Source organism: Zonotrichia leucophrys, chromosome 3 (genome assembly GCF_028769735.1).
Source record: "Zonotrichia leucophrys gambelii isolate GWCS_2022_RI chromosome 3, RI_Zleu_2.0, whole genome shotgun sequence".
Taxonomy (NCBI): Eukaryota; Metazoa; Chordata; class Aves; order Passeriformes; family Passerellidae; genus Zonotrichia; species Zonotrichia leucophrys.
Genome location: NC_088172.1, coordinates 99,991,078 through 100,014,864, shown reverse-complemented (window position 1 = coordinate 100,014,864; position 23,787 = coordinate 99,991,078). Strand labels below are relative to the sequence as shown.

At 44.5% G+C, this 23,787-nt stretch overlaps 1 protein-coding gene across 2 annotated transcripts; it reads right to left on the bottom strand.

The window, feature by feature from the left end:
- Positions 1-1,143: 1,143 nt before the first annotated feature.
- On the bottom strand, positions 1,144-22,942 carry CAPN14 (calpain 14). 2 transcript variants are annotated; one of them, XM_064707080.1, is made up of 21 exons: positions 22,712-22,942; positions 20,500-20,569; positions 19,446-19,564; positions 18,708-18,844; positions 17,409-17,583; positions 16,648-16,713; positions 15,229-15,314; positions 13,919-13,993; positions 13,098-13,261; positions 12,257-12,420; positions 11,502-11,513; positions 9,057-9,262; positions 8,501-8,537; positions 7,540-7,602; positions 5,943-6,000; positions 4,150-4,214; positions 3,643-3,711; positions 3,448-3,526; positions 2,212-2,328; positions 1,465-1,520; positions 1,144-1,198 (listed from the first exon to the last, which is right to left on the bottom strand). In XM_064707080.1, exons 1-21 carry the CDS (start codon positions 22,940-22,942, stop codon positions 1,172-1,174), a joined length of 2,076 nt encoding a protein of 691 aa, XP_064563150.1. In that variant the 3' UTR covers positions 1,144-1,171. The 2 variants fall into 2 exon arrangements, with proteins under 2 accessions (XP_064563150.1, XP_064563149.1); XM_064707079.1 differs by lacking the exon at positions 11,502-11,513 and having other exon boundaries at positions 12,245-12,420.
- Positions 22,943-23,787: the final 845 nt, after the last annotated feature.

Genomic DNA, 23,787 nt, shown 5'->3' with positions numbered 1-23,787 from the left:
TTTCATTTAGCACCCAGACCCAGACTAGGCTGTGCACTGTAAAAGAGCCTCAATTGAGCTGTCTACAGGAATGCAAAAAAGGGGGGAAAAAAAGAAAAAAATCAAAGCAGCAACCTGTAACAGTCACTTAGCGTGGAAATTTCCAGCCCAAATAAATGAATGATAAGAAAGTGGAAAAGGATCCTACAGACAGATGCATCAAGTAACTCTCTCATGGATTTTGATGTGAATAGTCCCACTTACACCATGCTCTCTAATACTGCTCACAGCCATACACCTGGGTTGTACTATTTAATTAGCTACAGCCTACATTTACCTGCATCCTTTAGAAGTACACACACACGCTCACCCTATAGAAAATAAATATCCAAATATTTTATCAGACAGATCCTGTATTTGATATTACCCTACTGAGAACATTCATTCCCTGCCAGTCTCTTAATATGGGATCAGTTTACTTTTCACTGTGCTGTACTTTTCAATCTGCAGAGAAAACTCACTGCCTTTCTGAAATAAATACAATCATCAAATAAATACAATCAACATACAACAAACAGCTGGAGGGTCAGCTCATCACTTGGTCAAATCAAATTAGGGCCATTTCAATAGGGCTATGTTAACTGATAAAAGCAAAAGAGATGCTTTGAATGCTTGCAAATCCCCTTTCCAAGTCAGGGCTAGGGAAGAGTGTGAGTCTTCACCCCTTCTTTCTCAGAATGTCACAGATTCCAGCTCTCTATCATGGGCCTAGCAGCTACAGAACTGTGATCCCTCTATCAGGTGACAAGTTACTCAGGACAGGGCCTTTTCCCTCCCAGATTTAAGAGCCCCACCACCAAGCACAGCCTTTGGGCACTGCCACACTGTGTGCCTATAACAGCAGCATTACTTCAGCATGAAGTTGGTGACGCCAAAAACTCAGCCACCACGCTCCAGGGTGTCACACTGTGCACTCATGGCAATTGGCATCCAATGGTCTCTCTTCAGTAGGGTTGTCTGAAGTGAAATAGGACTCAAAATAAATACATTAATCAGTAAAACTTCACCAAGTCTGTGGTTATCATGTTAAGTCTGCTTGAGGAAGACTTTTCATACGAAGTAAAAAGTTGAAACAAGGCAGCCTTCCTCATTCTGGTTCAGGTCTGGTTGTCTCCTCCTCTACAGCATTGCTTCAGGAATAAAGTGTCATCATCATCCACTGAAAATGATATGGAAAGGGGGTTGAAATAATCCATCCCTGTGAAAGCCCTGTCATATTCACACCTAGACTGGACTTTGGGGCATTGAAGATATTCTGCCTCCAGAAGAAATAGAAGCCATAATAAAGCAGGACACTAAGAAGCCTGAACCTCCTTGTTTGTAACCTGCCCTGGTCAAAGATACCTTTTTCAAGGCTACAGAATAAACCATGCAGTGCCACATGGAACAGAGGGACCTGCAGTGCCAGTCAGGGGTGGGCTTTACCTCGGATTCCCGGAGGTAAATCCCTTTGCCATCCTGGGTTAAGTTGCGAAAGGCCTCTGCAAAAAAAAGCAAATAAGGAGCATTAACTTGGCAGCCAAGACATCACCACAGCCAAGGCACTGTTCTCAGGAAAAACCCCAAAGGCAGAGTTTGTAGGCTATTCCCAAGTGCAGAGCTTCTCTGTTCTGTCCCTGGAAATCCCTGAAGGCTGGAACACTGGGAGCAGCTGAATAAAGTCAGGCATGTTACTGTCTGCCCATCCATCTGTAAAACCCCAAAATGCTGGTGGGTCCCAACCTTACCCACTACAATTATGAGACAAGTGCTAAGTGTCTGCAGCATGGCCTGACTATCAGCTCTTTCATCATCAAACTGCAGCCCACCAAAGACATATTTCAAAGCTTTCTTTTTCCTGGAAAAGGTGCATTTCAAGGTTGTCTTCATGGAAAACAAGTTTTTGTCTGTAATTTCCTCTTCCTACAGAAGGCCAGTGCAAATGTGCAGAGAGCTGAATCACTGATGTGTACAGCTTGGATGTCTGTAGGAAGGGACTGCTGGGGAGGTAAAGAGAGAACTTGGCTTCCTCTGTATCTGTCCCTTGCTTTAAACTGATTACTCTTGCTTTATTCAGAATTCCAGTCCTGAAATTTTCCCCCTTGCTACTGCCAGTGGGAACAGCATCAGAGGGGCCATGGCTCAGAGCTGGGAGCCCAGCTTGCCTGGCCAGACACCGAGCACCAGCCTCACCTCCCATGATCTCCACTCGAAGCATGAAGCAAACAAAGCTCTCAAAACTGATCTGTAAGTCAGGGTCACCATATCTGATTGCCATCAAATTACAGACTTCATTGCTGAGTGAAATGCCTACATAAAATGGGGGGGGGGGGAAAGAACACAGAATGAGATGGCACAACTGAATGGTCTTCATCCCTTCTCCAACAGCTTTGTTTTTCAAGCCTGGCCTAAGATAATCAAATATTAGCCAGCCCAAATGAGATTTCTACATGAAGATATCTTCTCTAAATTTGAAAGGGTTGGGGTCTGCTCCCCTATACTTACAGTCCTTCCAGAGTTGAAATAAAATACGAATAGGCCTCTTTTGATCATAGGAAATGAGGGTAATAGCAGCAGCTGGATTTAGGAGCAATATTCCCAAGAGGGTAGGAAAGGAGATGAAAAAGAAAATCCAGAGGAAGCTCATACAGAAAGCATCAGTCCCAACGTCAGGCAGCAGCAGCAGCATTTACAAGGAACAAAAGCATTCTCTATTCATGGCCTGGGATTTTAGTTTGCTTTAGCAGAGGTCTGCCCAGGTTTCTCACTGTGCTTTCACTGACTCAGATGAGCTGGGTGAACATGCACCAAAAAGAGGAATGATATTTAAGGTGTAAATATGCAAAGGAAGCTACAAGACTGAGCTCCAGCCCCCACACAGTGCCCAGTAATAGCAGCAGAGCTCAGTCCAGTATTTGGACCCATATGGATCATCTTCCATTTCTGGATCAAGCCTCAGACACTGCATTAGTGAAGTCTAGCAACAATCTAGCCTCCGTGCAAGTCTCACACTTCCAGTTTTGGTCCCTGAGCTGTCGTTTTCAGCAGAAGCAGCAATTTAATAGGAGCTAGATCTGGCCTCCTGCATCCCCACAACCCCACAAAATCTTTTAAAATTCAATTAGCAACACACAGGAAGGGCTTTAAAAATTGGATCTCAAATAGGCAGACACTTCTGTTTCAGACAAGTCTCAGTGTGAGACCACACTGAGAAAAGAGTGGGCAGCCTGTCACATGGCAAAGTAACTTTCAGCCGCGTTGACCCAGCTAAAGAAGGAAGATGACACAGCCAAGGCCATGCAAACTATAATGTTTTCCACTCCTCCTGAGCTCTACACACAGTTATCAAGATGTTTCCCAGCCCTGTGCTTTTTCTTCAGCTTCCATGAGCAAGAAGATGAGACTTGCCAAGACATGCTGTGGGCTCACCTGTCTCCTGTACAGCTGCGTGCAGTTCCACAAGGTCAAGCTTCCCTGATCTCTTGGTGTCTCTCTTCTGGAAAACTTCCTGTGGGGTGAGGTAGTACTTTTAAACAAACCAAAGCACCCAAAACCCAGCAGGTGACATCAAAGGGATTGTGAGTAGGGAGGTATTGAAAAGGAGCATAGAAATTACTGCCATACCAAATAGAAAAGCAGCCTCTTCCACAGGACTCTGAATTCCTGGATACTCAGTGTGCCAGTGGCATTCAGCTTAGTGGGGGCATTAAGGTCAAAACATCTCAAGCATTAGAAAGCAACCATTACATATATTAAAAAATGAAAAAAAGAAAAAATAAGCCAAACCAAAAACCCAAACAAACCAAAAACTTACAGCCACTATAACACCCATGCAATTATAATATGAGAATAATGATTTCTTAGCCCATGTGCCTATTTATAGACTTGATCCTCATCCCACTAAAGTCAAAGGAAACCTGGCTGCTGATTTTAGAAGCAGCAGGAATCAACCCTTTCCCAAAGCAGCTCCATTCTGTCACAGCTGAACTGTTATTATGGAGGGTGAGAAGTTCAATAGGCAGGGCCATGTCCTGGTGGTAAAGAAATCACAGTAACACCCAGTCTGGCCTAAGAAATAATGCTCTGGTAAAGTATTATATGAGTCAGAAGTATCACTCATGGCAAGGATACATCCAGGAGTGCCAAGATACCCTGGCAGGAATCCAGACTGAAATTCAGGCGAAAACTCTGGAAATCTGGAGAGAGAAAAAAAAATTTGGTTTGGGGAGTCATTGGACATCTCTCAGAAAAATGGACTCACAAAATCCCCCCTTACTTGAGAGGGCTCAGGCCCCAAAGCCTTTGTGAAACGTTACACCCACTTGAGAAGATGTATCATTTATGATGATAAAAATATGAGGCAACAGGATGGATTCTACTAGTCTCAGAAAATCCAATATGAGCTCCCTGCAGGCATGTAATATAGAATGAAATATGGTACACTATCTCCAGCTATTAGAGAAAATGGAAGGAAAAGGACATCCAAAGCTCTAATCCCAAACAGAATTTACTGCATGACCTTGAGCAAAGTCACTTGACCTGAAGAGCTTTGGGGAACAGCACTGCAGATTAATTGAAACCCTTGTACTGAGCATCTCTCTCTCCCTCTCTTTCACAGACACGCTGCCAGCTCTGTTAATATAATTAAAAGTACAGGCACTGCTGAAAACATGCTGTTGCCTCAAAGCTTAGCATTCCTGGTTCATATACAACTTACATGAACAGAAATAGGCTCTAATCTCACTGCAAATCATGATTACAGTTGGTCTGCCCCTTCCACTGAGTAAGGGGCAGAACCATAACTCACCAATCCCTTCTCTGCAGGAAGTCACATTATTATTATTATTAATAATTTTAATAATGTAATAGCCCTGTTTAGTAAATATGAACCAAGTACTGTAAAGATTTGAAAATAATTCTTAAAATCAATAATTTATTAAAAGTAAAGACTCCCTGTTCAATATTGTTTTCTCACAGATAAGACAGTGCCAGTGGGTCAGTTTATAAAGACAGAAGAACTACCCTTGCCCACTTTTGCAGAAAAGAGCGTAATATCAAATTCAGTTTAAGTGAAAAAGGCATCACATCACTCTTTTGACCATCTTCTTTGTTGCCTGTAATGGCTGGACAGAGCATTTTCTATGTCGCATATTGATTGTTACCAGTAAAGAAACCAGGAAAAACATCTGTATTCATCATTATATCTGTAATTTCACTGTCATTGTCCAGAGAGAACAGCCACTGCAATGCCTCACTGCTGCCCAGGTGGTGTTATTTGTTTCCAAGTCCAAATTACAAACCTGTGGAGGGCTTTGGGCTGCCCCCAGCAGAGTGATGCCACACGTGAGAGGGACCAGCCCAGGGCTCACCTGGCTCTCACAGACATGGGTTCCCACCTGTACCTCATCCTGTCCCCCACACACAGAGCAAGGGGCAGCCCTATGCCTGCACAGCAGGGAGGAGTAAACAGGAGCAGCAGCATGCACCAAGCACATGAAATTAAAGGCAAGACCCTTCTCCACCACACCAACTCCTACAGACCAGGAATTCCACATCTTCTACTTTGGTGCTGCTGAGGCTGAGACAGTGGCACAGGCTGAAATGAGACAGAGTTTCAGAATCAAAGCTGAGGTCAAGCTGGGTTTGGAGGCCAAATTAAGAATCTGCATCCATGCTTGCTCTCCTTCCTCATTATTTCAGTTGTTGAAATTCAAACTAGATTAGCTCTGCTCATAACATTTCTGCCATATTGATTCACACCCCAGCAAATCCTTTTGCTCTGGAAATCTAACATGGCATCAGAAGAGTCAGTTCAGTCAGACTGAAGCCAGTTTCTCTTCCCAGAATTCAAGCAATAGATACAGAAGCTGAAGCTTTTCTCTGAGAGAGCTTATTTTACAGAAACATTATTTCTCAGCACTTACTTCTCCAAGATATATTATTCAAGATCCTCTGGAGCTGAACAGCATTTATTTCAGGATTCTGTGATATGGAAGAGAATTTTAGGTTTTTTCCTCCCTAAGTATTAAATCACTTTTCTCCCTCTTTTGTTTTCCCAGCATGCCCCATCTTCATTCTCTGCTTTTCTGGCCCCACTCCAGCCACTGTGAAAATCGATATAAAAGATTCCCTTTGAATATGACAAGATTCTGAGCCTGCAGGAGCTGCAGTGTGCTCTGGGCTAAATTCTCAGGGCTCCACACAGAGCAGTGCAGATTTCCACTGAGTGAGGATTCAGGCCTTTCAGCCCTGGTGCCATCTGTCCCATCAAGCACACTGTCAAGACATCTGCTTCAAACATTCCCCTTTTATCATTTATAAACAAACAAACAAACCAACCTGAAACTTTGGAATACTTCTCCCCAAACTTTTCAAAGCAGAGACTTCCCCTCCCCCTTGTCATACTAAAATTCATAAAACTTTTAGAAGCTGTGACAATCATTTGTTTGGAGGGTTTTTTTAAATGTCACTCTTCAAAAATAAAAACCTGCTTTCAGAACATTGAGAGATGCCAGGGTAATGCCTTCAGAAATGGCAGTAGGTGCTCTGTGTGTACTTGGACATCCTGACAGCAAAGGACCAGCACCTCACAGTATGTGGCAATCTCTAGCACATCAAAGCCACACCATTCTCAAATCCAAAATCTTAAACAAGGGGCAAAAAGTGAAAGCATTCCTCGTTTTTAGTAACAGCTTCCTTCAAGATATTCCTATTAAAAGTGCAAATCTGTTTTTTGTGAAACTGTGTTTGCCAAATGCAGGGTATGATGCTAAATAAATACAATGACCTTTTCTGAGAGGTGAAACACTTGCATCCCTCATCACAGTCAGTGGGATCCCTGATGGTCAGCTCCATCCCAAATCAGGCCAGAGAAATCACTAAAAAGAATCTTTGACAGCAAGGATAATATTTCACTAGGAAAATTAGGGGGAAAAGATGATAGGACACCTGATATCTATTTCACATCTCAGAGCAGGTTAGTTGCCATCCAACTGTGATGAATTATGTGTGAGACAAGGTTCAATATTTCAGGGGTGTTCTCTAATAGACAGCTTTCCCCAAAGGATAGGAAGGAGCCACACAGCCCATCACTTTGTCCCCAATACAGAAAACAGGAATTAATGTTTAGGGAGAGCATGTGAACCTGGTCAGCTTCTGTAGTCCATTCTGCTGTTTCCCTGTTGGAAAAGTGATCTTAGAGGGTACATACCTGCTCAGTCCTTTAGCATTTGTTTATGGACCTTCGACCCATCAGTTTCCTAATGCCTTTTGAGCCTCTTGATACTGTCACATTCACATTAAGTTCCAGGCACTGACTCCCTGTTGTGCAGAGTAGTGTGCCTGTCTCAATGCCTTCACATTGCCAAGCTTCACAGGCAGATTTGCTGTGTGGAGTCATCACTGTCCACAGAGTCCAACCTCCTCTCCACAGCCCCTCTCTGCTCCCCACACATCCACAAGCTTTTACTTTCACAGAGCTACATAATAGCTCTGGAGGAGTTTACTCAAGCAAGCACTTACCTGTTCAAAATGCTTTGTGAAGAAATCCTCCCAAATCTTGCCTTCATACCTATCAACAATTTCCTTTAGGATATAAAAAAAATCATTAACTTGCAGAAGAAAAATATTGTCAACCAAATTATTAAAGATGCTTTCCCAGCAAGACATTCCATTCCATTCCATTCCATTCCATTCCATTCCATTCCATTCCATTCCATTCCATTCCATTCCATTCCCTGCCCCTTCCACCCTCTGCCCACCTCTGCAATCAATGTTACACCACTAATACAGCCCATTGCTAAGATACCTCCCTACATTACAAAACTGCTATTTCTTGGAGAGAAATACTCAGATAGCATTTAGTGGGGAGAAATATTCATCTCACCCCACCCCAAGCTGTGCAAAGCATGGGGCTCACTCTGTGAGAGAAGGGTCTCTGTTCTGCTTTATACAGCCCAACAGAGGAGATGAAGGCAGGAAAGGCCCTGGTTTTGCCAGGGGAACAGACTATGCCATAAATTTCCTAGCACAAGCTGCAGATGTGCATGCACTGCCACTGAGATCAGTTCTTTTGAAAATAACCTTTAGGCCATTGCATGGGAGTAGTAGAGCTAAGGTCCCATCACGTCTCCAAAATGTTTAAGGCCTGAAAGGGATGGGGAGAAGTGCAAGAATGGACCATGAGTCTCCAAAAAGCCATTAACAGGGAAGACTTCAGAGCAAGCAAGATGGTGTCATTAAAAGAAGTTTGCAAACAGGGCAACTAAGCTGTCTCAAGTTTTACCTGTCCCCCACATTTGATTGCATCTGACCCCTTGGTCCAAAGGATTCTATCTGTAAACCCAAAATGTACTTTCAAGTGCTGCAGCACAAGCACTGACATTCTCACTCAGCCTCTCCTCTAGGGCAGAGCAACAGTAAAAACCCAACATTCAGAGCTGCAGATTGAACCACAGACCCCCACTCCCTCACACCCACTCACCTTAGAGAGCGTGAAGCTCGTGTTCCCACCCATTTCCCTGGAGATGTAAAAAAGCAGACACTTTAAGGACAAATCTCAGAGTTGTGTGTCTCACCACAAGTGTCATTCCTCTTCCTTGGATGGGGCCCCAACCTGCTCTTGTTGTGTGTTTTATTCTCTGGTGTTACAGCTGCAGTAAGGCAAGGCCACATATCCACACAGGACCCCAAAAGCTGCTGGCATTTGAAGTATCCAAAGCACCCATTTCTGTACAAGCAACCATCCTAGCATTGCCAGCAGGGAGTTCCTGGCAAACTAATGGAACTAAAAAGCTAAAGAGCTCTTATCCTTCTCACAGTCTCAAACATGCCCATGCTGCAAGGATTGTGTGGGCCTATCTCAGCCTTTTTTGAAAGGATAAGGCCAAACCCAGTGCTTCAACCACCGAGAATCCTGGCAGGATGAGCCAGCTTCTCTGAAAGAGGCTGTGCTGCTTTTTGCAGAGTTAAGTTTTGCTGCTCCCATTAGGGTAGAAAGACCAGACTTTCCCAGGGAATGAGGGGCAGCAGCATCTCACCGAAGGACGTGCTTCCTGGAGAAAACCCGCAGGATGAACTCAGACTCTTGCTGAGGCTCCAGGGTGGAGGGGACAATGACGTAGACACAAGGCTCCAGATGGAAGTCATGAGTCACCTCCCGCTCATCAAGGAAAACCTGGTGCTTGTTCACAGGCTGATGTCGGGTGAAGAAACCTGGGGGCAGCTTTCTGTTGCTCTCCTGGTACTGCTCAGGGAAGAAAGGTAAGGGAATCGTGTTCTGCCACAGCTGAACGTGTGGACAAAAGGTGTGGAGGATTCATGGGCAGGGCACAGCCAGCCTGCCTTCACATCTCAGCCTGTTTTACAGCACAAGCAGGTAACAGAGCCCAAAGGACTCAGTCTCTTCCCAGGACATGGTGGTTCTCACTATGCAGCACCCTTGCCTATTGTATTCACAGGGAATGCCCTGACCAAGGCAGCAATGATGCATCTGACTCCATGTTCATGATGGACATGAATTAGCCTGCTGAGAACATGACTCCATATTCTCAGAAGGCTAATTTATTACTTTATAATACTGTATTATATTAAAGAATACTATACTAAAGAATGCAGAAAAGATACTTAATGTTAAAAAGATAATAATAAAAACTCATGACTCTTTCCAGAGTCCTGACACAGCTTGGCCCCAATTGGTCAGAGAGTTAAAACAATTCACATCAGAATCCAATGAAACAATCACCTGTGGGTAAACAATCTCCAAACACATTCCAAAGGAGCACAACACAGGAGAAGCAAATGAGATAAGAATTGCTTTCCTTTTTCTCTGAGGCTTCTCAGCTTCCCAGGAGAAAATCCTGGGTGAAGGGATTTTTTCAGAGAATGTGAATGCCACACTTGCCCTATACTAATATGGCAAAAGACTGGGCTTCCTGCAACTTATAAAAAAACCTTACACTACTTGTAAGTAACAGCAACAAGAACTAGGGACGAGGAGCTGTTCCTGTCAATGTGGCTTCTGCAAAAGTCTTTGCCATATGGGCTAAAATGGCTGCAGGCAGGAGCTCTACAGACTGCCCCTCACTAGCCAGAACACCTCTTCTCCCACAGGGACCACACACTTTGTCCCCAGCTTGTCCTTTGCACAAGGGATCTGGTAGCAGAGGATTTTTCAGAAGACCTGCGATCTGAGCATACTGCATGAGCAACCTAAGCCCTCATCCTGACTTCATGCAAGTGTCCTTGATCTGTCTGGCACTCTTTGCTCTGCAGGCCCTTTTCTGCCACAGGATGATGGATAAAGTGTTGATCCAGGCAACATGAAACTAATTTTAATGCCACTGAGTGCCCAGTACCAAGCCCAATAAATAATCCTGCTAGCTAAAACTACTGTCACCTTCTGATCTTGGCTGTTCCTCAAAACATTTAGCCGTTTTACTGTGCAGCCTCATGGGGAGATGCTATTCCTCTTCCTTTGCCAGTATTTTTCTTACTAATAGGGCAATCTTTCTTATGAAGGGTTCAGGGTTACTCCTCCTCATGCCCCTTATGTTAAATTCAAAGTTTTTATATTCCAGTCAATACTCTGTTGACAGCAGTTCCAATACCTCAGATGCTCTCAGCTTGCCATCTCTCTGTATTGATCTTGGCAACTACTACAAACCTGAAATTGAAGTCCTGGCTGCCCCCATTCCCACTCAGGTGTGGCAGAGCACTGTCCTGGGGCCACACTCAGACGCCCTCCACCAGAAATTTTACCTTGAAGGTAATCCTGATAGTGCCCAAGATATTTAAGTCAGGAAGGAGTGGTATCTTACCTCATGGTTACCATGCTGGGTCTACAATAACTAGGAGCACAATTGTGCTGCCCATATAACATACCCAAACTAGTTCTTTGCCAGCCCACTTTCTCATTTAAGAGGTGTGCTCTCATTTGAGTAGTAACAGAGTGGAAGATATGCCCTTTTAAGACAATATGAGCTACATCTTTCCCTGTTTTAAATATACCTCTGAGGTGAGAGCCAAAATCGGGACTTAATCAGGATTTAAGTTCCAGGGCCCTTTCTCAGGTCCCAAAGGCTCTTGGATAAAGAAAATGCTAGAAATGCAGCTGACCTGAGGAAGCTGAAAACACCTGCACCATCAGCCAGCCAGGAACCTGAGCTCCCCAGGAGATCTTTGACTCCCATGGGGCACAGGCTCTTTTCCAACCTCATGTCAAGACTGGAAAGCTGCAGAAAGGCAGCTCTGACTACCAAAACACTAATGCCCACTCTCAAGGCCAAGGAGCTCTCCTGACATGGCTGCTTTTCAGTAGAGTCAGGGGATGGTTCTGCCTTGCTGTGCCTCACTGAATTCCAATACTGGCACTCACTGTCAGCCAAGGAACAAAGGCAAACACACCACATTCAGTATTGTCTTAACAGCTGTGCCAGCCCAGGTCCCTCAGACAAAACAGGCAGCAGTGGTGACAAGGGACTCACCTGTAGGCCCACCTGCAGGAAGAAAAGAAACAGCACCTGTCAGTCAGGAGCTCTGTGCCTCACCAAACACAGCCAAGTCATTCCTGGGAAGCAGAGCAGCTACAAACATCTCTATGGGGTCTTTGCCTTCAGAAACCTCAGCCCCTCCACCCAAAGTTCCCCACAGTCACCTCTCCATAACTGGGCAAGCTTACAGCAGCAACCAGACCTGTGGCTCTGTTCAAGGGAGAAGAGTGGCCCTCGAGGTACTCAGATAAGCAGAGAATTGAAGGTAGGAAACTCTCACTCCTAGTGATATCCACTCACCTCTGGGTATATGGGGAGTGCAGTATGCACACATGAGCAGCTGCCACATCATACTAGGAACACTTTTTAGGCACAATTTTACCATGGTTGGAAATAACCTGAGGGCAGAGCTCTTCCTATCCCAAAGTAAGGGGGCTCCTGACACCCTCTTCCAGCTACTGCACATACCCTCAGAGGCAGCAAAATAAATCCCAATGTGCTTTGAAGCAAAAGACCCTTCTCACTGCTCTGAAGGGTGACACACAGCCTGCTGGAGAGGCAGCAAGCAGGGCACAGAGCCCCAGGGAGCCCAGCCATGATGTGTGAGGAGACTGAGCACAGGCAGGAGGAAAGAGCAGAGATCACTCTGCACACCACAAAAACTCCTGGCCTGCAGAGCACTACAATCTACATGGGCTGGAAGTTCTCCTGTTTGGTGAGAGCAAGAAAAGCAAAGCAATTCTTTGCACCTTATAGAGTAAGAATCCAATGAAAAGGTGAGGGGCTCGGTTCCGGTGTTTGGTGCTGTGTTTCTGCATGAGGGATATAACCACACTGCACGTGCTTGGGCTCTTCTTGCTGTCTTCAGCTGGCAGCACATTCAGCCAGTACTGAGGGTTCATCCAAAAGTTGCCTAAGTAAAATAAGAAAAACATTTTGATGTCATTTTCCATCACAAAATTGATTGCCAGTCCTCCCACTGGACTGGCAATCCAGGTTGTCTGGATCTCCAGACCCCACAGGAATTTGATTTTAAGGTGCAGTTTACAAGTTTAGCAGTGCAACTACTATCTAAGATAGGAGAAAGACCCATGAACAAGGAACTACACTTCTGCTTACATGCAACTAAGAGCTCATTTTGTTTATAAATGTATCACCATTCCTCTCTCAGCCCTGGTGTATAGGCTAGCTGACTTTAGACTCCACCTGCTCTGCTTCCAGAAGAGCTGAGCCTCTGACTATTTTATTCACTTTACTTAAAACACACTCCCTGGAGATGCTGAGGATGCAAATTTTAACAGACAAGTTTAATGCCCTAGAGCAGATCAGTGCTGGCAATTGATCCTGGGATCCTAAAGCTTATTTCATGCTATAATCAGCCCACTGCCCTATGTTTGCAAGCAGTGCATCTTCTGTGATAGCAGAAGCCAGTCAAAGTCCTTCAGCTGCTAATTTCTGATGTTTGTGTGGAGGCATAAACAGGAAGTGCATGTTTCTGTCATCAATTTTATGTTAAGAGGTTATAAGAAGCTGTTAACTGAACCAGCAGAACATCCAAAAGTCAGAGTTATCCAAAAGAGCACCCCTCACCGTTATAGAATCCCAGACTTCCTCCTGCTGTACTTCCTTTAACCCATCTCCCACTCTTCAAGGAGTACATCCACTTTTTGCCATCTTCCTGGCTCATCAGGTCTGGAGTTAATTTACAGATCACCAGATCTACAAAATGGATCTTAAAATCTCGCAGAGACATCCTGGGAAAAGAGTGCCAAGAGACATCTTGTCAGCAGTTTAGTTTAGTCCATATGGCTCATAAAATGTAAAGAAAAGGGAGTGGGGAACTTCGGAGCCACACCATTCTGTGTTACATATGGTAATGCTCATATTTTATTAGGCAGTAAAGAAGAGAGCGTCTGCTTCCACAGCAGCCTCTAGGAGTAGCTAATGCACGACTAAAACTTCAGCAAATGATAGGAGAAACAGAGAATGAAATAATCTCGCCAGCAAAGGGAGTGCAATGAAATTACAGGGGCGGCAACATTGCCACCTCGTGGCAAAAGCCGGGGAGAAACCGCAGACTAACAGGAGCTTCCCGAAGCTATGGTTAAATAAAAAAAGAAGAAGAAGAAAAAAAAATAAAATAAAAAGGAGGCAGGACAAAAGCTCCTGGGGCTGCCCTTTATCTCCAGCAGCCCCAGGTGACCGAGCAATGCCCTGCTTGTCCCTCACTCCTGCATGAAGAGCAGTGCATTCCATGCCAGCACAGCCACTGCTTCTCACAGCATCAAGCAGAGAGGAGCACAGGCTAAAGCTCATCACCTAAGCCTTGGCCTAAGTGGCAATGTGCAGCTCCAGGTGCTGCCCCAGGGCTGCTGGTGGAGATGGGAGAAGCAAGAGGGTGCAATAATTACCAGAACTCTCCATCATCCTTCTTTTTCCTCAGTAAAATCTTCTCCTTCGGGCTCAGCAGCTCCCACTTGTAAGAGCTAAGGGGAAGAACATGAGGTGACTAACCAAATGTGGCCACAAATTCAAGGCAGAGGACATGACCTTCCTCTATGAAAAGTGGCCAAATCCCTGTTTTTACATATCTCCATTTATCCCCCACTATGCCTTCAGCCACATGAGACTCTCCATGACCATCCTGGGTCCCATGAGATATAGCTAAATGGGTCCAGTTTTCTGCAGTAGAAGCCAGAAATGTTCCATTTCCATCAGCCACTCCCTTCACTTGAACACACAGCTTCCAAGTATTTAAAATATAAAAATCTAGACCTGCTTTGTTGGTTAATTTTCTGTTAAAGGAGACATAATAGGAAGAGTGTTTGGCATAATGAATGAATGACTAGGACAGCACAAGAGGCAGCTGGGAGTCATTTCAAAGGCAGGCCTGCAGTATGTTGCTCATTATGCTCTTCAACAGAACAGCTGGTGTGTTGTCATTATGTGACAGACATGCATCAGAGAAGTTACTGCTCTGCAGACAAGGTGAAAGCCATTCACATTCCCCATGACCTCTCTACTTTCTATGCCCTGAGCCTCAGCAAACAGCCTGTGCAGGGAATGAAGTGAAGCTTGGAAGCAAGAAACATGCTCCACTTCAAAGAGGAACAGGACACAAGTTCACAGTGGCCCATGGTCTAGAATGCAAACCACTGTCTTTCATGGGTCCCAATTAAAAAAAAATAAATCAGGTAGGTGCAAATATGGAGCCCATTTACCTCACTACCTCCTCTGATCTCATGCCCCACTGTATTTACCTGAGCAGCTAGGACAGAGAACTCCTTCCTACTTATCCAATTCTAACACCTTGCAGCCTGTGGAAGAATTTCCCTGGGCCCTCCCATGATAAACAACTGTGTCCTGAAACATGGCGTTTTTTTAGAGCCTCCTGCACAGCTATCTGTCCCTTTGCATGCTCTCCACATCACAGCAAGGTGGTCAGCATCTCATGCTCATATTATGTTTCCTCTGGCATTAGTGAAATGAGAAGTAGAACTGATCTGGTTGAGCCTGCATGTGTGAAGTGAGGCCAGCTACAGCAGCACTGTCTGTTGGAGACATATAAATCCATGGAGTCATTGCTTTGACACCAGAAGGTCTGTGCAAGTGTTATCTTACTGCTGCCCTCAGCATTAATTCATGCCTGAAGATGGCAGCATCTTTCCTCCAAGAAACCTTTCCTTTGCTCAGTGTCACACCTTTCGTTTTGGAAACTCACCTGTCACTCCAGTCTCCTTTCCACTCAATTTTTCCCCATGGATTTCTCAGTCTCACTAGGTTTTCTGGTCCATATTGACAGGTCACCTGCAGAAAACAGTAACATTGTGCTTACCAAGATCTCAGCAGTTCTCCTCTGGTTTATATCATTGTACTATGTCAGATATTAACAACAATTTTGTTTCTTCTCACAGATACCAGCAAGTATGATGATCAAAATCTTTGAACATGCAACTTTAAATGCCAGCAACAAAGAGATTAAGGTGCTTCATCTTACATTCTAAACTGAAACCAGAGACATGACAGATTCCTAATCCAAAGGCTTGACTGTAAATTCCTCTTCCTTTCCAACATCTGCTCATTTTGTACTTGTGTGGAAGTCGTACTCCAGTGCAATGGCACAGCACAATGCAGCCCCCATGGGTGTCCACACAGATTAATGCCTCCTGAAGTGGTGGGAGGAGAGCCCCAGTTAGGGGTTTGCTGACAGCACACTGCAGAACAGCTGACTTCACACCATTTCCACATGCTTGGTCAGTCCCTTAAGCTTGCCTGGCTTTTCATCTCATCAGAGGAGCCAGACTGACAGACATATTGTTGAAAAGCTCCACACACAAACTCCTCCTGCTCCTCCTGTGAGAGACCCAGATGTGCCTCATCCAGCTCATCTCTTCTGCCCCTCCTAGTATCTCTTGCTACAGGTACTGAACATGCTTTCAGCAAAATGTCCAAAGCCCCACACAGTCTTTGCCATCCTTGTCAACCTCCTCTTGAGGCTGAACAAGACAGTCACCCACCAATTCAGGAGGAAGAAGCTCCTACTCTTTGGGATGTATTATTTCAAGTCCCTTACCTCTGGGCAAACATCCTAAGGGGACTCCAACAGTACTTCTGCAGATTAGTGGGGTCCCCCTGCACTGTCTGCACAGGAGCACAGGGCAGTTCCCATACTCCACACCCCTGACTCACATTTCTATCTGCAGTTTTTCATATTTTGGCCTTTACATCCTTACTTCCTATGGCCTCTCCACTGGCTTCAGAGGAAGGCTTTTTACCCCAAGTAAAAAGCACATCCCCAAGTTTCAGCACATCCTCCCAGCAGCCCCAAAGGCAAGTCCTTTCATTCTTAGCAGCTGAGATGCATTTCTAGGGGATGGTGTCAGCAGAGCCCTATGAATCATTCCCACCCTTGGAGATATACACTGATCCATAACAATTGTCCTTTACATCGAGGCCTCCAAATTAAAATGGACACACTTAAAGTGTGAATCTTAACAAAGCCCACAGTCTCTTGTAGCCTTAGACTAAGAAAAGAGTATTGGGGAGGAGATATTAGAGTTGCTCTGATCAATGCTTGAATGCAATAAAAATTGCTGATATCCAAATCAACCTGGGCCCAGGACATTTGGGCTGGTCTTACCTTTCTGATACCAGTTACTGTGTAGGCATGGCCAGCAACAAGCCCATTCTTCAGGACCTTTGTTGGCTGTATACAAGAAAGAGAAGGAAAAGAAACATTTTATTTTATCCCTACTCATACAGCATACTTATACCAATACCAGACACCTGTACTTATGTAAGTAATGACTTTCAAAGTAACAGGAGAACTGAAAATAAATATATAAATGGAACCTCCTAAGAGCCAGATTTTTCAGTATGCTTGGAATTGCAAGGTTGATTGTTAATGACCCTTCCTAAATTGTGGGTCTTCAGCTAGAGACCATGTCACTTTAAGGAAGTCCAGGAGGTTAGTTTTGATTTTCAGAAAAGTAGAGTTTCCCAACAGCTGAGGTGGCAGCATAAAGCTTGGAAGCCAAGACTTTAATTCATGTTCTCAACGACCCATGTCTCTACCTGAGCTATAACTTTATTCCATATGTGTCTCACTGCACCACCTGTAAAAATGGAAAATTTATTTAACAAAAATGGGAAAATGCAGTGGGTACCTATTTAACAGAATTTCTTTGATAGATAAACCAGTTCCTAAACATAACAACAGGGAGCTGAGAGCATCAGGGAACCAATCCATGAGCAAGTTTAATATGAAGAATGTGACTTCTACAGAAAGCCACATGTGGCAGCTTTGATACATTTTGAGTCACAATGACCAGCTGAGCAGAGGGAAAGGGGAATGGAAAGGTTTTTAGCTGTAAAGCCATTTCATGCCACTCTAAGCCTCACCCCTAAGTGTGTCTGACAGCCCATGAGAGATCTGCTGTAGGTGGCTCTTGTCAGTACTTCCCACAGATCAGGAGGAGCTTCTGCAAGCTTGATCCTTGTATTGACACCCCCTGTGAAATCCACCAGGGCTTCTGAAACCTGCCCAATCTGCAGATCTTCATAGGAGCCATAGAGTCTAGCAAAAAAGACATCAATATATTCTTTGGGTTATCATCATCACAGATGACAGGTTCAGGACAGGTTGCCAACGAAAATATTTTTAAAAACGTGCAAAAAGCAAAAGGAAGGCTGTAACTCATGTTTCATTTTAAGGGAATTTTTGGCATTTGGGAAGAGGAGAATCTACAAACTTGCCTCCAAGACTGGTCATAGTTTGAAAGGGACTCTTCACTAGCTGTCATCCCTGACTGCACAGTAATGAGAACATACCCATCACAATTCTCTGATAACTCTGCCTCAGAGAATGTTGCCTGAATTTATCACCAGGCTCTGAGCTGTATCTAAGATATAGTGCCTTGAGAGACACTGTCCTGAGAGCTCAGCCTCTAATCTGATTTTCTTTATCACTCCAGTGCAACTTGGCCCAGCCTTTTCATTCTAACACTAACACCAAATGAAAATAACTGAACATTCTCACCTTTGGGTGATCTTTCTCTCAATGTTAACTAGAGCATTTTTCCCTGCTCTGCAAAGATTATTTCAGCCAAATATTAACAAACTCCATCAGTTAGGCCTTGCTGCTTTGTTCTCTGTGCTGATACTACCACTGTAGGCAGAACACCCTGGAGTGAAGCCACTGCTCTCACCATGCCATATGATTTGTGACATGCCTCAGCTTCGAGGAACTGAGAGCAAAAACAACTGCCAAAACAAAGTGCAGTGCTTCAGCAGACCTACAAAATGAAAATCCTTGGAGGTTTCTCACACTGATAATACATTAAAGGAGGCTTTGGAAATCAATCACATTTGAAAATGTCTATCTATGGTGTTCCACTCCTCTGTGATATTTACCAGGAAGGCATTCAGCCACTGCAAACAATGATAACACTCAGAGGACAATCCCCCACAATAGGGCTGTTTTCTCACCTAAACCCTTGGATGTAAACTCAAGGGCCAGGTTTGATAACAGCCGCTGCAATGGCAGCTTTTATGTGTAATAATAGATAGATGAGAGCCATCTACTACACTCAAAACGTAGCAAGGCCTAGGAGATGCATTTATAAACAAGAATAAACTGCGTAGGCACCAACCAACATATTTTAGAGAGATTATTTGCATAACTTGAAATGAGTCACTTACTTAGCATATGCCTTCTCCAGAAGGGCTCCCCAAAACACATTCTTATAGACTGAGGAAACAAAGAGCAGCTCCCCAGCCTCGTTCACCGGCAGGAGATCATCAACCACCACGTCAATCCATTCCCCGAAGTGCCAGAACTGTCAGGGGAAAGGAATGAGCTGATGTTTCCCTTGGAAGGGACCTCCCCTTGAAACAACAGGAAAGGCAAGATAGCCCAGCTGTGGGTACAGAGCAGGCTGCTGTGGGTCAGTGGGACATGCTGACTCACCCACAGAGCCAGTTCCTCACCCCACCCAGCCAGAGGAGTAAACAAAGCATCTACCAGGTGTAAAACGAGTCAGGGAAATGAGCCACAGGTGACTTGTGGGGAAGGAATTTCTAACTGCAAGGTAGCAGAGTTGTACCAGGAGGTGGGCAAAGGGGTAGAAGATTGGAGCTGATATGCTCAGGTCCTGCTGACCGTTGCCACTCTTGAGAAAGGGTTTTGTTTGCATTAAAATATGGGTAGGACACAGCTGGAGAGAGCAGCCAAGCAGAGGTGTTTCCTCAGTGGCTTGCAGTTGATTCACTGCCTGTGCTGCTTTGTGGGAGGGGTGATGGGCTCCTCTCCAGCCTGGGATACCCTCTGGCCACTTGCCCCTGGCCAAAGGGAACCACATACAAATTACGCAGGGGTGTGACACAAAACAGAGCAGGGGATATCTGAGGAGCTCCTGCAGCCCGGGGGAGCAGCCATACCCGGAAGTGGAAAATGCCCGCGTATTTCCTCTCAAAGCTCTGGTTCTGTGGCACCACTGCAGCCAAGATGTCCTGGTGGAATGTCAGGGCTTCCAGGGCCGCCAGGAACCAGCAGTTCTCTGCGCCAAGACAAACGGACACAGGCACTTGGCTGAAAAACGACAGCTCTCAGCCAAGTGCAGCAGCAGCACCAAGATCCCAGCACAGGAGCTGTTATGCTGATGTCTTTAGAGTTCTAACAAATCATACACACAAAATTAGATGATCCAGACATGTTCTTTACTTAACCAAACCGTGATTGGTTTGTAATTGCTCTCTCATGATCTTTTCATTTGGGTACTGTTTGGTTAAATAAGAAATTTAGCAAGAATAACTGTCAGTGGAAACATTCTGTGTTTTACTGACATTGCATGGGTTTTTTTCTGTTCTCTGTAAAGGCACACTATTAAAAAAAAAAAAAAAACTTTTCCATTTTTCTTTGAAAACATTAGCTTTTCAGAAAGGAAAACAATTTCCAGTGGATCTCACATGCAAGACTGTACTTAGCAAACTTTGGTTTTAAGGACATAAAGCACTTAAAAACTAATTTAGTTTCACTTCTACCTGTTTTTCAGATGGCAATATAGTCTTTTATTTTAGACAATGCAGGCATAAAATTATTTTTCTAACAGCAAGGCTGAGAAGAGAACACACTCACACTGAGCATTAGGTACAAATATAAAGCCCTTCTGTGGTTTCTGTTCAATTATCAAGCAGCAACACCACAGACCAGTAAGAGCACAGGAACACTTCCAATTAGCGGGGCAGAAGCAACACACAGTGGTGATTTCAGCTTGTGGAGACACCTCTTATGCCTCAAATCCCACCTCAAAGCTTGCCAGCTTATTTACTGAGCCTATGCCAGTAAATGATTGCTTCATCCACACTATGCCAAGTGGAGACAGGAGATGGATACCTTGTATTTTCATGCCAAGTTTTATACATTCAAACTTCCATGCAAAATGTTATCTTGTGTAAGAATACTTAGATATTTATACAAAAGGAGTTTCCTTACCCACCAATCCTTGGCAGAGATCAGGCTGCTTTCTGTGTGCAGCATAAAATACGGGACTTTTGTGCAAGGCCTGGGAAGCACAAAATGAAAAGGAAAGAAAAAAAAATAAGGAGAGAGTTAAGCCAGTAACATGAGCTGATTTAGCTTGAAAGTTAAAACTTTTAAAATACTGAGAGTCCTTTGTCCCAGCAGACATTGTTCTGGCTCAGGTATAAATCCATTGTTATGTGCTCTGGCTAACCTGACACCAGCCTGGGCACACATTTGTGCTTGGTCTATTGAATTTGGTCTCCACCCAAAGTCACTGGTGCTCAGATGCATCACCATGGCTTTCCATGGTCAGCATGCTGAGAAGACAGCCCTTCAAGGCTGCCAGTCCTGCTCCTCCACACAAGTGCCAGCCAAAAGAGGTTATGAGGGCAGAGCATCAAACTTTCACCCAAGCTGGCTGACATCTCCCCAGCTTGACTGACAACTGAGATACAGACTGATGGCTGCAGCAGAATTCCTGTTGCTGTGACAAGAATAGGTCTGTGAATAATTTTACAGAGAGAGATAATGGTGTGGTGATTTTTTTCCCTTCACAAGTGCCTCTGGGGTTAAATTAATAACCTAAGTGTCAAAATTATATTTTACTCGAATGATCCAGAAATTGCTCAAGCTAAGTTTCACACTGTTGGCTTCCCCTGCAGGCAGCAGCAAAGAAAAAGCTTCCCTCAGAAGGCAGTCACAGTAATTAGACACCAAGCCCTGCCCTTGGTGAGTTTGGGTGTTCAGTTTGCAGGCCATCACTCACAGATGCAGCAAGCCACAAGCCTGCAGGCTGAATGGCACAATCTCAGCATCTCCTCTGCAGCACAGGGACTGAAGGATGCACAGCATCCATTCCCAGAGAGTCTTTGCTCAGAAAGTTTGGCATCCAGAGCAAACAGCAGCCTTCTTCACAAGGCAGTTTTAGACTCACAGAATCACAGAACATGCTGAGTTGGAAGGGACCCATCAGGATCATCAAGTCCAACTCCTGGACCTACACAGGACACCCCAACAATCATAGCAGAGCAGCAGAATAGTTCACTGAGAGACAGAAAAGGTTTCAAGCCCATTCCAATATCTGAGGGATGGGGAGATGCTTGAAGGGCTTTGTAGAGGCCAGGACTCATGCTGACCTTTTTTTTTTTTTTTCAGAAACTCGATCCTTCTGGGAAATTGTTTAAATCTCACAAAATATGACAGCTGGAAAATAACTTAGCTGGGAGATGCTATCTGATATTACCTGGCAGAATTCCCTGTAGACAAAGGGCTTCTGAAATTCTGAATACATAGTTCTGTACATTGCTTTCAGGAGGATCTGATTGTCAAAACTTTGCTCAGTGGCTCAGTAAGAGCAGAACTGGCATTGATAATAACAGGCCTTATCTAACTGTGCCAGGCCCCTGTCCTGGCCTCCCACACTTGTTATCTACCCTTTTGTTATGAGACCAGCCCTTGCACCTGGGTGTCTCCTGTTGTGATGTTCAGTTTCAGCTTGGAATGCCAGCAAAGGCCTTGGAAATGCGAGGACAAGTAAAAAACAAAGGCCCCAAAACCAAAACCAGCTCACAGACTGACTGATGCTCAGTCACTGGTTGTGATAGCAGCTCAGCCTTGAGGGCTGAGGAAAATTACTCCAAGTACAGTAGACTAAACAGTTCAGCAGGAAAAAAAACCCCAGCCCAACAAGAGGATAAGGCACTTGGCCTGTCTGGGAAAGCAGCAGCCTCCAGCATCATAACAGTCCATGGGAGAGAGGGGTCATGGCTAAGAACTGTGTAGAAACTCAGAAATCTTCTAGAAGGTCATGATCTTGAACTGTGGGGAGAAGGATCTCATCTGTCACCACAGAATCACAGTGAGATCCCTGTAGCTGTGAGCTCCAAGGAAACCAACTCTCCCTGCTCCCTTTGCCTCCTCTCCCTGCCTGCTCCAAGTGTTACTGGATATAAACTGAACAAAGCTGGTCATGATTTTGGGCAACAAATGCCTCAAAGGCAATTATGAGACTCCATGTACCCCAGCTTCCAAAATGACACCTGATGCAATAAATCTAATCCCCAGAGACATTAAAGTACACCTAAATTAAAGTCCAAGAGTAGCCTGTTCAATGCTAAAACTATTTGCTGGCTATCATGTGTAATCATCCTCTTCCACACAGTGCTCACTCAAAGTCACTTACGTGTGGCCTCTTCCAGTGTAAATTTCGGGGCAGTTTCTTCAGCAGGGCTCCTGTTCCAATGGAGCTGATGTGAGCAGGGAAGGTGTCATCTGTGAACAAGCATTTGTTCTTCAAGCACGATTCCAGCAAAGCCTGGTAGTTCTGCTGGATGGGAGGGGTGTGTTTTTGAAAGATACTCCTGCCTAAAGGCACAGGTGACTTCTTCTTTTTCAAGCACAGCAGAAAAGGCATGCTGATGTCTCCAGGATAATTTTTTTCCACTGAGGATTCTGGAGGGATCTGCTGGAAACTCTTGGTTTTCTCGGATGAGGCGTGTCTTTTCAGAGGAATTCCTGACAGTTAAAGTAAGTATAAAAAGTAAATTTAATCCTGACTTTGAAAATTTTCTTCTTATTCAGCAGGGGTGGGTAGGAACAGTGGCATTCCCAGGAGAAGGGCTCACCCAATTCTAGCTGAGCACTTATCACTGCATTTTCAAGGCTTTAACATCACTGTAGATCTGTGTGAAACCAAAACAAGTGACCCCACTGACTTTTACCAGAGCTTTGAAGCCACACATGTGGCTATTCTGTGTCTCTCTCTGGACTATTTTAGGCTCTCTAGGATATTTTCATAACGTGTTGCAACATGAATGACAGTCTTAATTCAATTACTTTCTGGCATGAAGTTATTTCCCCTACCCAAAAAAAAAAGCAAGATGAAACAAAGGCCAACAGAAAAATGGAATAAATTATGTTTTAGAAAGCCACAACTCACACTCCTATGATAGTTATTTTGCCCTTTTTGCCTCATTTTGGAGAATGATATGATCTTCCCCAGGAGTTCACATTCCATCTTGCTGAACACCACAGATTCACACATGAAATTGCATGCTGAGGTATTATTTTCCTTGTAACATTCAAGACAGATGTTTCTCATCCCCCCACTAAAAACACCAGAGAGTGATGTCCTAGGTCTTTTTTAATATGTTAAAGATTTGCACCACCCCTTGCTGGGAGAAATAATGACTAAAATCTCAGTAGGCAAATTGCTCCCATCAGTGCTAACAAGGTGATCACAATCAGTACAGTGAAAAA

What these genes read in the sequence shown, in the direction of transcription:
- CAPN14 (XM_064707079.1), bottom strand. Translation starts at nt 22,942, where the DNA reads ATGCCTTTTCTGCTGTGCTTGAAAAAGAAGAAGTCACCTGTGCCTTTA. An exon ending in TACACTGGAAGAGGCCACAC is followed by an intron (nt 20,570 to 22,711) that starts GTAAGTGACTTT and finishes TGTGCTTCCCAG; the next exon opens with GCCTTGCACAAAAGTCCCGT. An exon ending in TTTACCTCCGGGAATCCGAG is followed by an intron (nt 1,199 to 1,464) that starts GTAAAGCCCACC and finishes TATCATTTTCAG; the next exon opens with TGGATGATGATGACACTTTA.